Here is a 16,946-nt window from a genome sequence, read left to right as displayed (position 1 = left end):
AGGAGGGCACTTGATGAAATGAGCACTGGATGTTATATGCAAGTGATGAATCACTAAATTCTATCCCTGAAATTAATACTACACAAATGTTAACTAACTTGAATTTAAATAAAATCTAAAATAAAAAATAAAGGCTTCCACAGTAAAGGAAACCATCAATAAAGGGAAAATGCAGCTACTGAGTAGAAGAAAGTATTTGCAAATCATGTACTTAATAAGGGGTTAATATCCAAAATATGCAAAGAACTCCAACAACTAAATAGCAATAAAACAATCCAAATAAAAAATGGGCAGAATAGACATTTTGCAGAGAAGACATACCAGATGGCAAACAGGTCCATAAAAAGGAACTCAGGACCACTAATCATCAGGGAAATGCAAATCAAAGCTACAATGAGATATCACACTGCACATGTTAGAATGGTTATCAAAGACATGGAATAACAAGAGTTGGCTAGGATGTAGACAAAAGTGCACTGTTGGGGGAAGTATAAAGTATAAATTGGGGCGCCTGGGTGGCTCAGTGGTTTAAGCCACTGCCTTCGGCTCGGGTCATGATCTCAGGGTCCTGGGATCGAGTCCCACATCGGGCTCTCTGCTCAGCAGGGAGCCTGCTTCCCTCCCTCTCTCTGCCTGCCTCCCTGTCTACTTGTGATCTCTCTCTGTCATAAATAAATAAAATCTTAAAAAAAAAAAAGTATAAATTGGTGCAGCCACTATGAAAAACACTATGGAGTTTCCTCAAAAAATTATAAAGAGAACTATGATATGTTTAGTAATTCCACTATTGGCTATCCAAAGGAAATGAAAACACTAAATTGAAAAGATCTCTGTACCTCCATATTCGTGGAGCATTATTTACAATAATCAAGACATGGAAGCAAGCTATGTGTTTATCATTGGATGTATGGATAAAGAAATATATATATTTATATATACATATAAAATATCTAATATATACCTATATATAAGGTAATGTACATACATATATATGTAATATATATACAATATTATTGAGCAATAAAAAAAGAAATCTTGCCATTTATAACAATATGAATGGATCTTGAGAGAATTCTGGTAAGTAAAATAAGTCACTAGAGAAAGACCAATACCATATGATCTCAACTGTATGTGGAATCTAAAAACAAGCAAAAAGCAAAAATATCTCATAGATACAGGGAATAAGTTGCCAGAGGCAGGGCATGAGAGGTTTGGTGAAATGGGTGAAGGTGACTAAAAAGTACAGACTTTCAGTTAGAATAAATAAGTCCTGCGGATATAATATACAGCATGATGACTAATTAATACTGTATTGTGTATTTGAAAATTGCTAAGAGAGTAGAATTGAAAAGTTCTCATCATAAGAAAAATAATTTTAGGGGGCGCCTGGGTGGCTCAGTGGGTTAAAGCCTCTGCTTTCGGCTCGGGTCATGATCACAGGATCCTGGGATCGAGCCGCACATCGGGCTCTTTGCTCAGCGGGGAGCCTGCTTCCTCCTCTCTCTCTGCCTGCCTCTCTGCCTACTTGTGATCTGTCTGTCAAATAAATAAATAAAATCTTTAAAAAAAAAAAAGAAAAATAATTTTAACTGTGTGGTGACGGATGTTAACTAGACTTACTGTGGTAACCATTTCACAGTATTTGCAAATATGAATCATGTTGTACACCTAAAACTAATATGTTATATGTCAATTATATTTCAATAAAAAATAAGCTTAAAAATGAAGTTTGAGGGACGCCTGGGTGGCTCAGTTGGTTGGGCGGCTGCCTTCGGCTCGGGTCATGATCCTGGTGTCCTGGGATCGAGTCCCGCATCGGGCTCCTTGCTCGGCGGGGAGCCTGCTTCTTCCTCTGCCTCTGCCTGCCTCTCTGTCTGCCTGTGCTCGCTCGCTCTCTCTCCCTCTGTCCCTGACAAATAAATAAATAAAATCTTAAAAAAAAAAAAAGAAGTTTGAACATACAAAAAGCTGAATTTTTATCAAACTAACATATGTCTTTGTTGTAGGCATAATTACATTCATGTGAGGTTATGAAGATATGATCTGGGTTTTCAATAAATTATTATTTTTTTAAGTTTCTTGGGGCCCCTGGGTGGCTCAGTTGTTAGGTGTCTGTCTTCAGCTCAGGTCACGATCCCAGGGTCCTGGGATCGAGCCCCACATCGGGCTCCCTGCTCAGTGGGAAGCCTGCTTCTCCCTCTCCCACTCCCCCTGCTTGTGCTCCCTCTCACTGTGTGTGTGTCTCTCTCTGTCAAGTAAATAAATAAAATCTTTAAAAAATTAAAAAAGTTTCTTTTGCCTTTCACTGGGCCCCAGAGAATGTGGTGGAGTCTTATTCCAGGCAACAAGGATATTCTCACAAGCAGTCCTGCAGGAATAAGAGAGGATGTTGGGTCAAGTCCTAGGGGAGAAATGGCCTAAGTCTACCATTAAGGCATAACCCCTGGACTCCAGGAGCACTAATACGTATCTTCAGCACCCACATTTTTCTTTTCCACTTTGCAATTTCCCTTTGCTCCAAAATCTGGATAAAATTGTAGAGCCTGGATGTGGCCGTGCTTTGAGGAATTAAGGGCCTGGTTCTCTGATGGCCTGAGGCAGCACAGAAGGGACAATAGCTGCACAGGAAAGACAGGTAAAAGGTAGCAGTAAGTCACCATTAGGGGAGCAGGTGGCTGGTGATTGCTGACACAGATGATTGGAACACGCAAGCATTCATCAGAATCCCCCAGATGTAATGGGGAGAGGAATCAGATGAGGAGGTATACTTCCTAGAGGCAGTCAGACATAATGCAGAACTGTTGTCGCCTGAGCTTTATAAGAAACTGACCCTTAAATGTGGAGATTTCACAACCCAAGTTACATCTAACTTTTTTCCTGCCCACATTAAAACTGGCCTCCTCCCCTACCATAGTCTACCGTAATGTGGGTAAAACTTCATTTCCTGGAATTCAAGACCTGATAAACTTTTTATTATTTACTTGACAATTTATAAATGTTTAGCAATCAGTGTGCCAGGGTGGCACAGTTGGCTAAGCATTTGACTCTTGGTTTCAGCTCAGGTTGGGATCTCAGGGTCCTGGGATCAAACGCCCTGTCAGGCTCCAAGCTCAGCGAAGAGTCTGCTTAGGACTCTCTCTCCCTCTCTTCCCCTCCTCCCTCTCTAATATGAGTAAATTTTTAAAGTTTAGTATCAATATTGCCTCTTACTAAGATTTTGGTTGTGTTAAGGAGTAACAAGAGGCATTCTGCAAAGGGAATGAATCTGGCCCTGTATTTTAAGGTTAGCTCCAGTTAACTACTCATGTGATAGACATTTATTAAGCATTTACAATATGCTGAGTCCAAGCACTGAATAGGAAGACAACATGCTCTTCCATGATGTCAGGATGTAATAGGAGAAAAGACATTTTCATCAATAATAATGACATAATTTGAGAACTCATAATAGAGGTCAATTAGGGACATATTGAGTGCTTTCTCCATCATTTTTACCACAGGAAAAAGCCCATGAGGGAGTGGAGAATGGAGATGGAGTCATACCTGAGGAGTGATACAGGTTCCACCACTGACCAGTTCTGGAGCAAATTTTCTTTGCTTCCTCATGAACAAGATGGAGATTTCATAGGGAAGTTGGGAGGATTAAATTGAGAAAATGAATGCGAAGTATTTAACATAGTTTCTACCACAGAATGAATAACAATATTATATTTGCTTTGTGCTTCTTCATAGAGAAGTATCTACCACCTCTAAGCTCCTTTGCCTATAACTGGAGAGATTCCTTCTGATATGAGTCAGCAAGTTATTATTTCAATAAATTAAAAAAACAGAAAAGACAAAATTTTAGTTTTATACATATACTTAGCACTATGGTATGTTGGGGTGTGTATACTGTTAGAAAATAAGCTTAGTTTTTTGAGTCGTGTGATGCTCATCAGACAGACATTTAGAGGTCTGAAATTCACCCCATGAAGATTAGTAATGAGTAAAGGTTATGAAATCTGCTCTAGAACAAAAATAAATGAAACCTTTTAGGTGAAAGGGAATATAGCTCTATGAAATTCTTGGAAATGCTGGGAAGCAAACTGGATATACATACATCATGTTAAACACCTGCCAGATTTGAAAAGGCAGATGATTTTAACACTTGCCCCTTGACCTTGGGACAATCAGGGTCTTCTGGCTTCCCAGGTATAGTACCTCCCACAGAGTCCCAGAACAAAATGGACTCAATAACTATGCCAAGTGGAATCTGAAGAGATGTATAATCTGAATAGGGTTTTATTTATTTTTATGTTTAAACACTCTTTATTTAATGAATGTACATTTATAAGGCAAATTAAAATGACCACACAAACAACTACCCTCATAATAGGTAGTGGTTACTTACAAAGTGAAAGTAATAAATGCAGACAAATGCAGTAGTACATGTCAAACAACTTAGATGAAAGATGGCATGTACTAAAAACATTTCTGGTGAATGGAAAAATTGGCCCAAGACAAATACATTGATGTCTACAGATGCATGTGAAGAGTTCAAATGAAATGTGGAAAAGAAAAAGTAAAATATTTAATATATTAAATAAATAAAAGCTTAATTACTAAAATGAGTTCCAAAAGTGGATGAACCCCTCCTCCTACATTATTGTATTTTTATAGATGGTATATTTTTATTCAGATCCCATCCCCGAGCCATCAATTCCCACTTCACTTGTACTTTCCTGAGCCTCATTTCCACTCAGTGCTTGAGATGTTTGATCTATTTAGCTTCTTCCTCTCACTACTTTTATGGCTCTGATTCTTCCTCTTCTTCCTCTTCTTCCTCCTCTTCCTCCTCTTCCTCTTCTTCCTCCTCTTCCTCTTCTTCTGGCTGAACCTCTTCTGCTGCCTCTTCTGAACCCTTTTCTTTGGGCTCTGGAGGAGCTTTTCTTGAATGTTTACACAAAAGAGTGATAAAAGCAGTTACTAATATTAATAGTAGGAAAAAAATTATGAGAAATATTATGATCGTATTGTCTACGAAATGTTCATGTTTGGCAACATTGAAAGCACTTTCAGATTCCTGTTGTACAATAGGAGATCCACTGTCCACACTACCCCCAGTTCCTATACTTGCGCAGTCAGGAGGGGCGTAGCCAGCCTCACAATGGCAGTGCTTTAAATTGTTGCAAACTCCTCTCCCATTACACATTCTTCGTGGTTCACAGTCGTAGTTCAGCACAGCATGATCAACGCAGGAGTAATTCAGACAGATTTTTTCTGGAGCACAACGTGTGCCAGCATCCACATCTCCATCATCAGGGATATCAGTATTATTATAGGCATCCATGCTCCAGCACCAGTCATCCCTATGAGGCACCTGGATCATTGTGTGCATGGGTTTGACCACTGGTACATGTCTAACATTTGTACATATAATTTTCCCACAATATATATTTTCAGCTGTACACTTTACATATTCCTGGTTATCTGAAGTGGGAAGGCCACAGTTTCCAAACCGGTCCCCTTTAGTGTTCATGGAAATGTAACAGTCTTCTGGGGCTGACCTTGCAGGGTATCCAAAAACATTTACACATTGAAAATCAGCAGTCTTGCACAGACCTTCAATGCAATAGTGAACTCGTTCACAAGGTGTACCATCTTGCTTGTATGTGTTGGTGGGGCATCTGTCAGAGTTACCATCACAATACTCTGGGAGGTCACACTCTCCAAAAGGAGAACGGCACATGATTCCCTTTTCTAGAAATCCACACGTTTCATTACAGCAGGGTCCAGAACTACACAGTGCTGTTGCCTTCAGCCTACACGTTTCGTCACAGCACAGGTTATTACCACAGTCAGGTCCACAGTCACACTCCTCGTACATCTCCAACACACCGTTTCCACACGTGGCTTCCCTACGCAGGCGACCTTGGGGCCGGGGCTTGTTAAACAGGCAGGCCCCTTTGTGTTCCCGGAGGAACTGGTAGAAGTGGTCAGAGCTGCAGTTGCTGAAGCCACTTTCTTTAGTGATGTTTTCACGCATGAGGCAAAAGCGTTTATCTTTACAAGTGCAGGCCGAGTGGTCGTGCTGAATACCCAAGTTGTGCCCAAGCTCGTGGGCCATGAGCGCCGCAAACAGGAGGACGTCTTCATGGTGGAAGGATTCAACAGCGGCTGCAAAGCCTCTTGAACAGGCACCATTGAGAAATGCCTGTCCCACATCGTCTTCAGGATGATGTCCCACGATCATGTGGGCAACATCGTGCTTCACCCGGGGGAAGAGCTTCTCCTGTCTCCAGCTATTGAAATTCCTCAGTGTAACTCGCAAGTCCGCTGGGACTTCTATGAGGTCCCCCTCGGTCCAGATCTCCATTCCAGCCAGCACCACCTGGGTGTTTATGCCCCGAGTGAAGATGTTGGCCAGAGCGGTGATGTCCATTACTCTCTGGACTGTCTCATCGACGTTACTGCCCCACATCTGGAAGCGCTGGTTGCTGACCACGACAAACATCTCCACGTACTTGGTGTGTGACCAAAAGGACGGCAGTGCCTGTAGACTGCGAGGCTTCCTGCTCCCTTGTTGCCGGCTGGTGGACTCCACTTGGCTGCCTCTGGAAGTGACGCTGCAGGACACTCGAGCTTGGGGTGCCATGGTGTACAACACATGTTCAAACCGTTCGGAGGTGTCCGTGGGCTCAATGCCATAGGGTTTCCCCTCCTTGATCAGGATGCCCCTGAGGCCTGAACAGGTGTTGAGGGAAACAAAAGAACCCGGGACTCCTTCTATGTAGCCTTCGTAGTGACAGTCATGAGAGATGAAAGGCACTTTTTGCCCCAGGACCCCATTGTGGTAGCTGAAGACTGGAAAGTTATTCACAAAATAGTCTCTCTTCACCTTCAGTTGAATCACCTGCTTCTGGCCCTGCATTAATAGTGTATAGGATGCCTTTTCCCCTGGGTCTTCCCTTCCCTTGACTGTCAGACTCTTGGGGATGACTGTTTCGTAAGAAGAGTAATACACAGATCCAGGGTCACAGTACAAGCCTGGCAGGAAAATCAGTACCAACACTAGCATGATCCCCAACCTGATACACGAAGGTCCCGGCACTTCTGGTGCTCGCCTCCAGCCCTTCATTTGTGGAGCCCAGGCCAGAAGCACTCTGCCAGCCCCATAGGCAGCCACTTGGTATTTCTGTAGAGAAGACGAGGAGGAGGCAGACTGTCTCAAAGAAGCTGCCACTGACATGGCCGTTGGGAATCGGTTGATGGTGTGTGGCCTGTGTCCATCAGTAGCAGCTGTCCCTGACACAGAGACCCTCAGGCGTTAGCTCCAGATCTATGCTGGCCGCATAAAGGGTGGCTACTGCCTACCTGAGAGAAGCACAGCCTCTGGCTATGTCCTTTTAGTCTTTCCGATCTGTTATCCTTCAGGTAGTGTCCTTTCTATGTGACTTCTTCCCCAGCATCAACTTCAGTGCTCCCTGGCTAAGGTCCTTTTGACATCGTGGACTGATGTACTCATGAAGGACTGCAGGCGCTAAAATGCAAGACCCTGCCTCGAGAGTGGAAACAAAACCTCCATGCCTTCTCAACTGTGCCGCACGGAATGCCCCACCCCCGCCCCTGCTGTCGTCCGTTGCTTGGCTAACTCCAAGTGTTCCAGACCAGGGGGCTTAGACATCTTTGGAGGCACACTCTGTTGCTCACTTCCCCTCCTTTAAAACTCTTGCTCCGTAACACACGGACATCATAACTCAGATTGTTCTTTGTCCCTGGATGGCATTGTAGGGATACGCGTCATCTCACAGGCCAGTCTGTTAGAAGAGGCAAGTGGAGTGGCAGCCCTGTGCCACAAGATAGACCCGAGTGCGCCGGTGACTCCCGGGGCAAGGGTCAATACCCCTGTGTTTTAACACCGTCAAAGTTTGGTTTCTCACGTTCTGTTTATAACACTGTCTAAACGTGTGTATGGGGATGCCAGTAGAGCGGCCTCCCCTTCTGGGTGAGTACCATGGGCCCATTGGTGGGTGAGTCCAGGCCCACACTCTTCACAGGATGGCCCTGACATCCTGGTATGCTAATGCTGTGCCTGTGGTAAACTAGGTATCCTGAAAGTCTCTCCTGTGTTAGAATACGGCCTCCGTGTGTTCAGTGACCAGTTCTGTCTGTTCATTTTATTATACCCTCAGGTCTAGGAGAGTGCTTGTCCGAAAGTAGACAAACAAGAATTATTTACCAAGTGAATACATGACTCCCAGGTTATGAGTGCTGTGATGTCTCATCTGTTATGTGTTATTTGTTTGTACTTGCTTGTACACGTACTTGTTTGTACTTGCCTGTCCTGAATGGCTAAAAATGTCTTCAGGAAAACCCACAACCATGCTGACTAACGGCACATTTGTGATCTCAATATGTACCTCTTCCTACATTCGGCCAGCAGGTCACTCTCCTGACTTCTTCCGGCCTCACCTTTGGCTGAGAAAAATAGAAGCAGTCCAAAGAGTGCTTCCACGTGTCGGTGCCGGGTGAGCCCCCCTGTGTCTAGATCTTCCTCCTACTATGGTGGATCAGTTGTCCATGCTCCAGTCGAAGGCCAGTCCCTCTGCTTGCATGCGGAGTCTCCTACCCTTTTTAATTTCTCGTGGAGTTGTTTGCTTTTCCAGTTGTCCCTTCTCCCTTTTCCATCTTTTTTTTTTTTTTTAAAGATTTTATTTATTTGACAGAGATCACAAGCAGGCAGAGAGGCAGGCAGAGAGAGAGGAGGAAGCAGGCTCCCTGCTGAGCAGAGAGCCCGATGTGGGGCTTGATCCCAGGACCCTGAGATCATGACCTGAGCCGAAGGCAGCGGCTTAACCCACTGAGCCACCCAGGCGCCCCTCCCTTTTCCATCTTAAACATCTGTTTGTCCATAGATCCAGTCTCATTATATGCTGTAATATCTCACCCTTATGAAACCATCCTTCTCAGCCTATGTCACTCTCAGTCACATCCAGTTTCTCTTCTGTTTCATATGAGCCCTTTGACAGAGTGTATAAACATTCTTGTTCCATTTGCATCACTACTTTTTTCTTTTCTGAAATGCTTAAGTTTGAATCACACCACAAACACATGACATGCATAAAACAGAAATGTGTTTTACACTGAATTATTAAAAAGAGAACAGCTGAGCCAGACGCAAAAGGACAAATATTCTATGATTTCATGTACTTAAAAATTGTTTTATTTAAATGCAATTCAATTAACATATGGTGTATTATTAGCTTCAGAGGTAGAATTTAGGGATTCATCCGTTACATATAACAGCCAGTGCTCATTCCATCAAGTGTTCTCCTTAGTGGCCATCACCCAGTTACCCCATTACCCCCACACCCACCTATTTCCACTCCAGACACCCTCAGTTTGATTCCCATGGTTAAGAATCTCTTATGGTGGGGCATCTGGGTGGCTCAGTGGGTTAAGCCTCTGCCTTTAGCTCAAGTCATGATCTCAGGCTCCTGGGATCTCTGCTCAGCAGGGAGCCTGTTCCCCCAGCCCCCTCTGCCTGCCTCTCTGCCTACTGGTGATCTATGTCTGTCAAATAAATAAGTAAAATCTTTTAAAATATTTTTTAAAAAGAGTCTCTTATGGTTTGTCTCCCTCTCTGTTTACATCTGATTTAATTTTTTGTTCCCTTCCACTGTGTTTATCTGTTTTGTTCCTTTGATCCCACATGTGAGTGAAGTCATATGATATTTGTCCTCCTCTCTCTTATTTCGCTTAGCATAATACCCTCTAGTTCCATCCAAGTCATCGCAAATGGTAGGATTTCATTCTTTTTTTTTTTAAGATTTTATATATTTCTTTGACAGACAGAGATCACAAGTAGGCAGGGAGGCAGGCAGAGAGAGGAATGGAAGCAGGCTCCCTGCTGAGGAGAGTGCATGATGCATGGCTGGCTCCATGCAGGGCTCAATCCCAGGACCCTGGGATCATGACCTGAGCCGAAGGCAGAGGCTTTAACCCACTGAGCCACCCAGGCGCCCCAGGATTTCATTCTTTGTGATGGCTGAGTAATATTTCGTTGCATATACACATATGCACACACACACAAATATACACGCCACATTTTCTTTATCCATTCCCCTGTTGATGGACATCTAGGCTCTTTCCATATTTTGGTGATTGTGGACATCAGTGCTATAAACATTGGTGTACATGTGCCCCTTGAGATCACATTTGTATCCTTTGGATAAATACCTAGTAGTGCAATTGCTGGGTCATAGGGTAGCTCTATGTTTCACTATCTGAGGAACCTCCATAGAGTTTTCCAGAGTGCCTGTCACAGTTTGCATTCCTACTAAGAGTGTTAGAGGGTTCTTCTTCCTCCACATCTTCGCCAACATCCGTTGTTCCCTAAATTGTTAATTTTAGCCATGCTGACTGGTGTGAGGTGGTATCTCATCATGATATTGATTTGTATTTCCCTGATGCTGAGTGATGTTGAGCATTTTATCATGTGTCTGTTAGCCATTCCTATGTCTTCTTTGGAGGAATGTCTATTCATGTCTTCTGCCTATTTCTTGACTGGATTTTTTGTTTTTTGGGTGTTGAGTTTGAGAAGTTCTTTATAGATTTTGGATACTAGTATGTCATTTTTCTCGTATGTCATTTGTAAATATTTTCTTTTTCTGGTATGTCATTTGTAAATATTTTCTCCCATTCTGTAGGTTGCCTTTTAGTTTATTTTATGGTTTGTTCTTTTTAAAAAGATTTTATTTACTCATTTGATAGAGAGAGACACACAGTAGGAACACAAGCAGGGGAAGTGGGAGAGGGAGAACCAGGCTTCCCGCCGAGCAGGCAGCCTGATCGGGGTTCGATCCCTGGACCCTGGGATCACGCCCCGAGCCGAAGGCATCCACCCAAGTGCCCCCGCCTTTTAGTTTTGTTGACTGTTTTCTTTGCTGTGCAAAACTTTTTGTCTTTTTGTTATCCTTCATGTTGAAGGCGTGTCAAGAAGTTGCTGCAGCTGAGGTCAAAGAGGTTGCTGCCTGTGCTCACTAGTATTTTGATGGATTCTTGTCTCACATTTAGGTCTGTCATCTGTCTTGAGTTATTTGTGTGTATGGTTTAAGAAAGAGACACTTCTCCAATGAAGACATACAAATGGCTATCAGACACATTAAAAAATGTTCATCATCACTAGCCATCAGGGACATTCAAATTAAAACCACATTGAGATACCACCTTATACCAGTTAGAATGGCCAAAATTAACAAGACAGGAAACAACATGTGTTGGAGAGGATGTGGAGAAAGGGGAACCTTCTTACACTGTTGGTGGGAATGCAAGTTGGTGCAGCCACTTTGGAGAACAGTGTGGAGATTCCTCAAGAAATTAAAAATAGAGCCTCCCTATGACCCTGCAATTGCACTACTGGGTATTTACCCCAAAGATACAGTTGTAGTGAAAAGAAGGGCCATCTGTACCCCAATGTTTATAGCAGCAAAGGCCACGGTCGCCAAACTGTGAAAAGAACCAAGATGCCCTTCAACAGACGAATGGATAAGGAAGTTGTGGTCCATATACACTATGGAGTATTATGCCTCCATCAGAAAGGATGAATCCCCAACTTTTGTAGCAACATGGACGGGACTGGAAGAGATTATGCTGAGCAAAATAAGTCAAGCAGAGAGAGTCAAGTATCATATGGTTACACTTATTTGTGGAACATAACAAATAACATGGAGGACATAGGGAGATGGAGAGGAGATGGGAGTTGAGGGAAATTGGAAGGGGAGGTGAACCATGAGAGACTATGGACTCTGAAAAAAAACCTGAAGGGGTGGGGGGTGGGAGGTTGGGGGAGCCAGGTGGTGGGTATTAAGGAGGGCACGTATTGCATGGAGCACTGGGTGTGGTGCAAAAACAATGAATTCTGTTATGCTGAAAAGAAATTTTTAAAAATTTAAAAACAAATAAAAATTACATATAAAGAGCCTTACCTAGAAAAAAAAAGAGGTCTGATTTCATTCTTCTGCAATGTGGCTGTCCAGTATGAGTTATGTATCAACAAAGCTATTGTTGAAAGTCAAGATGTATTGAACCACCCTGCAACCCAGGAGTAAATCCAACTTGGTCATGGTGAATTATCCTATTAATGTACTCTTAGTTCCTATTAGCTAATATCTTGGAGAGAATTTTTGCATCTATGTTCATCAGGACTATTGCTCTGTAATTCTCCTTTTTGGTGGGGTCTTGGTCTGGCTTTGGAATCAAGCTAATGCTGGCCTCTTAGAATGAGCTTGGAAGTTTTCCTTCCATTTCAATTTCTTCAAACAGCTTCAGAAGACTAGGAATTAATTCTTCTTTAAATGTTTAGTAGAATTCCACTGGGAGGCCATCTGGCCCTGGTTCTGGTTTTTAGGGAGGTTTTTGATTACTGCTTCAATTTGTTTGCTGGTTATGGGTGTGTTTAAGTTTTCTATTACTTAAAAAAGAAGATTTTACTTATTTGTCCGAGGGAGCACAAGCACAAGCAAGGGGAGAGGCAGGCAGAGGAGAAGCAGGCTTCCTGCTGAACAAGGAGCCCAATGCAGGGCTCCATCCCATGACCCTGGGATCATGACCTGAGCTGAAGGCAGATGCTGAACCGACTGAGCCACTCGGGTGGTCGGGTTTTCTATTTCTTTTTGTTTCAGTATGGGTCGTTTATATGTCTCTAGGAATGTGTCCGTTTCTTCCAGATTGCCTAATTTGTTACCATACAATTGCTCCTAATATTCACTTGTAATTGTATTTCTTCAGTGTTGGCTGTGATTTCTCCCCTTTCGTTCATGATTTATTTGTTTGGGTCCTTTCTCTTTCCTTTTTGGTAAATCTGGCTAGGGGGCTATTGATCTTATTAATTCTTTCAGAGAACCAGCTCCTAGTTTCCTTGTGATCTGTTGTACTGTTGTTGTGGTTGTTGTTTAATTTCTGTATCTTTAATTTCTGCTCTGATCTTTATTATTGCTCTTCTCCTGCTGGATTTAAGCTTTGTTTGCTGTTCTTTCTCAAGCTCCTGTAGGTGTAAGGTTAGATTGTGTACTTGAGACTTTTCTTGTTTCTTGAGAAGGGCTTGAATTCTTATATACAATATAAGTGCCTTTGGTTCATCCCAAAGGCTCTGAACCTTTAGTTTTCATTTTCATTTGTTTCCATGTATTTTTTAAATTCTTCTTTAATTTCCTGGTTGACCCATTCATTCTTTTGTAGGATGCTCTTCAAGCTCCATGTATTTGTGTTCCTTCTAACTTTCCTCTTGTGATTGAGTTCACGTTTTAAAGCCGTGTGGTCTGAAAACATGCATGATATGATCTCAGTCTTCTTGTATCAGTTGAGACCTGATTTGTGACCCACTCTGTGTGACCTATTCTGAAGAATGTTCCATGGGCACTTGAGAAGAATGTGTATTTTGTTGCTTTAGGATGAAACACTCTGAATATGTCCACGAAGGCCATGTGGTGCAGTGTGTCATTCATTCAAAGCCCTTGTTTCTTGGTCGATCTTCTGCTTAGATGATCTATCCATTGCCATGAGTAAGGTGTTAACGTCCCCTACTGTTATTGTACTATTATCAATGTGTTTCTTTAATTTTGTTATTAATTGGTTTATACAGTTGGCTGCTCCCAAGTTAGGGACATACATACTTATAATGGTTGGATCTTCTAGTTGGATAGACCCTTTTATTATGATATAGTGTCCTTCATCTCTTATTACAGCCTTTGGTTTAAAATCTAGTTTGTCTGATATAAAGATTGCTACTTGTAGTTTTTATCAATGTCCATTAGCATAAAACATGGTTCTTCATCCCCTCACGTTCAATCTGGAGGTGCCTTTGGGTCTCAAATGTGTCTCTAGTAGACAGCATATCGATGGGGCCTTTTTTTTTTTTAATCCAATCTGATACCGTGTGTCTGTTGATTGGAGCGTTTAGCCCATTTATATTCAGAGTAATTACTGAAAGATATTAAGTACCATTGTATTACCTGTAAAGTCGCTGTTTCTGTAGATTGTCTCTGTTCCTTCATGATCCTTGTTACTTTTGGGCTCTCTCTGCACTCAGAGGATCCCCTTTAATATTTCTTGCAGAGGCTTCAGGGTAGCTTGGTTAAGCGACTGCCTTTGGCTCAGGTCATCATCCTGGAGTCCCAAGATGGAGTCCCAAATTGGGTTCCCTGCTCGTCAGGGAGTCTGCTACTCCCTCTGACCTTCTCCTTATCTCTCTCTCTCTCTCTCTCTCTCATTCTTTCTTTCTCATCTCTCTCACTCTCCAATCAATCAATCAATCAATCAATCAATAAAATCTTTAACAAAATACATTTCTTGCATGGCTGGTTTAGTGTTTAGGAGTCCCTCTCATTTTTGTTGGCCCTGGAAACTCTTAATCTTGCCTTCTGTTCTGAATGACATCCTTGCCAGATAAAGTAATCTTGGTTGTGTATTTTTCCCATTTAGCACATTGAGTATATCATGCCAGTCCTTTCTGGCCTGCCAGGTCTCTGTGGACAGGTCTGCTGCCAGCCTTATGTTTCTGCCCTTGTAGGTTACAGACCTCCTGTCCTGAGCTGCTTTTAGGTTTTTCTCTTTATCTCTGAAATTTACAGGCTACACTATTGTAGGTCGAGATGTTGACCTATTTTTATTGATTCTGAGGGGCTTTCTCTGTGCCTTCTGGACTTGAGTGCCTCTTTCCTACCCCAGATTAGGGAAGTGCTCAGCTGTGATTTGTTGAAATAAACCTTCTGCACCCCCTTCATCTTCTGGGACCCCTATTATTTGAATATTATTTCACTTTATGGTATCACTGATTTCTCCAAGTCTCCCTTCATCATCCAGTAATTGTTTTTCTCTCCCTTTCTCAGCTTCTTTGTTTTCCATCATTTTGTCTTCTATATCACCGATTCTCTTTTCTGCCTCATTTATCCAAGCGGTTAGAGCCTCCTTTTTTTACTGCATCTCAGGAATAGCATTTTTATTTTTCACCCGATTAGTTTTTACTTCTTTCATTTCTATAGTAATGGAGTCTCTAGTGTCTTCTCTGCTTTTTTGCAAGCATACTTTTTAAATAATTGTTTTGAATTCTAGTTGTGACATCTTACTTTTATCCATATTGATTAAATCCCTGGAAGTGAGTAGTACTTCCTCCTGTTCTTTCTTTTGGTGTGAGTTTCTCCATCTCATCATTATGTCCAGAAAAGAATAAAATAAAGAGAGAAAAGACAAAACAAACAAACAAACAAAAAAACCACCAGAAAAATACAAACAAAACTAACCAGAGGAAATAAGAACCAAAAAAAAAAGAAGAAATTAAACAACAAGCTGGGGCGCCTGGGTGGCTCAGTGGGTTAAGCCGCTGCCTTCGGCTCAGGTCATGATCCCAGGGTCCTGGGATCGAGCCCCGCATCGGGCTCTCTGCTCGGCAGGGAGCCTGCTTCCTTTCCTCTCTCTCTGCTTGCCTCTGTGCCTACTTGTGATCTCTGTCAAACAAATAAATAAAAAATCTTAAAAAAAATAATAAAAAATAAAATAAAAATAATAAAAAAAAAAGAAATTAAACAACAAGTAAAACAGAACAAAACAATAAACTAGATGCTGAGTGTACTTTGGTTTGTTTGTTAAAAGAAACTAGATCTCAAAAATAGGAAAGAGAGAAAAACTTACATATATACTTTTGTGTATCTGTTTGTGTATGTATATCTCAATGTGTATGTATAGATCTCAAGTAGGAAAGAATGAAAAACTTTAATATATAAATATATATAATAAGTATAATATTAATTTATCTATAAATATACATTATTATATATAAACTTATGTATTTATACAGAAATACAAAATGCATATGTAAATGTAATATATAGTATAATATAATAACATATGTAACATTATATATAATAAAATTACAATAAAATAGTACAGAAGGGAACATAAATAAAGTATATATTACAAACTTCAATAAGAACCAAAAAGGAATTTAAAAAAATAAAATACCTGAAAAGAATAAAACTGAAAGACTAATGAATAATAATTTTTTTTAAAAAGCTGTGAATTCTATATACTGTCCTTCCTCAAAGCTAAAGTTTTGTGGTTCCCTATAATGGGAAAACTTGGTGCTAGCGAGTTGTTCCAGCTGGTCTTCTGGCAGAGGGGTCTGTTGCAGGGATTCTCAGGTGTCCTTGCTTGGTGGAATTGCACTGCTATTACCAGGGGGCAGGGCTCAGTGCAAGCAGCTCCAGATTGCACTGTGTTGCGCACCGTTTTGTTCTCTGAAGGCCTTCAGCACCGATGGGGTTGGGGGTATGGATATGGCCGTGCCCCGATCTCTAGCCACCGCCACCCCTCCCCCGCACTCTTCAGGGAGCCCTCACGGATGCAGTGAATCACCTCTTGTCTCCTTGGTTTCCGACGGAACCTTTTGTTCACCCGGCCTGTGACCGAGCATTTTTAAATCAGGCACCCACCCAGCTCTGAATCTCCAAACTTGACAGACTCCTGCAGTGCGAACACATGCCATTTTTCCCAGGAAAGCGGGTGCGGACCTCGCTGTACTTCTGCCTGTTGCGGTCCCCTGCCCAGAGAGCAGTCATACCACCATGAAGCAATTCACAGTTTATGGCAACACAGAGCAGAAAGCTGGCTGCTAGGTTTGCTGTTTTCACTCTGGCTTCCCGGCTCCGATCCCTGAAAATCCTGCCACACTCTGGCACCCCACTTTCTTCTTGTGACCTTGGGGATCCCGGGGCCACGCTATCCGACGTGGGATTCCACCCCGTCTCGCCACCTGAGCATCTTTAAGCCAGGGACATCCCCCACCGTAGCAGATTTCTAAAAGTTCCGATTTGTGCTCCCCTGCTTATAATACTTACTTTGAGGGAGCTTCCTTAAGCAGGCTTCCTCCCTCCACCTATCTACCCATCTATTGCCCCGGATTCACGTCTTCA

General features: G+C 42.2%; 2 protein-coding genes across 2 annotated transcripts in view; one reads left to right on the top strand and one right to left on the bottom strand.

The window, feature by feature from the left end:
* TMEM116 (transmembrane protein 116) overlaps positions 1 to 3,759 on the top strand; it is a 96,841-nt gene extending 93,082 nt beyond the window's left edge. Inside the window, exon 11 of the mRNA XM_047698347.1 lies at positions 3,501 to 3,759. Coding sequence (XP_047554303.1) covers positions 3,501 to 3,554 — 54 coding nt within the window. The 3' untranslated portion in view covers positions 3,555 to 3,759. The remainder of the gene's footprint in view (positions 1 to 3,500) is intronic.
* Positions 3,760 to 4,266: 507 nt separating this feature from the next.
* Positions 4,267 to 7,697, bottom strand: LOC125082574 (disintegrin and metalloproteinase domain-containing protein 1a-like). Its single transcript, XM_047698338.1, has one exon. The coding sequence runs from the start codon at positions 7,226 to 7,228 to the stop codon at positions 4,787 to 4,789; it is 2,442 nt and encodes an 813-aa protein (XP_047554294.1). The 5' UTR covers positions 7,229 to 7,697; the 3' UTR covers positions 4,267 to 4,786.
* Between the last annotated feature and the right edge of the window lie 9,249 nt (positions 7,698 to 16,946).

The sequence above is a fragment of the Lutra lutra genome, chromosome 12, assembly GCF_902655055.1.
Source record: "Lutra lutra chromosome 12, mLutLut1.2, whole genome shotgun sequence".
NCBI lineage: Eukaryota > Metazoa > Chordata > Mammalia > Carnivora > Mustelidae > Lutra > Lutra lutra.
The sequence above is the reverse complement of the archived record's forward strand: the minus strand, read 5'-3'. Positions and strand labels throughout refer to the sequence as shown.

Coding starts and splice junctions, on each gene's coding strand:
- LOC125082574 (XM_047698338.1), bottom strand. CDS start 7,228: ATGTCAGTGGCAGCTTCTTTGAGACAGTCTGCCTCCTCCTCGTCTTCT.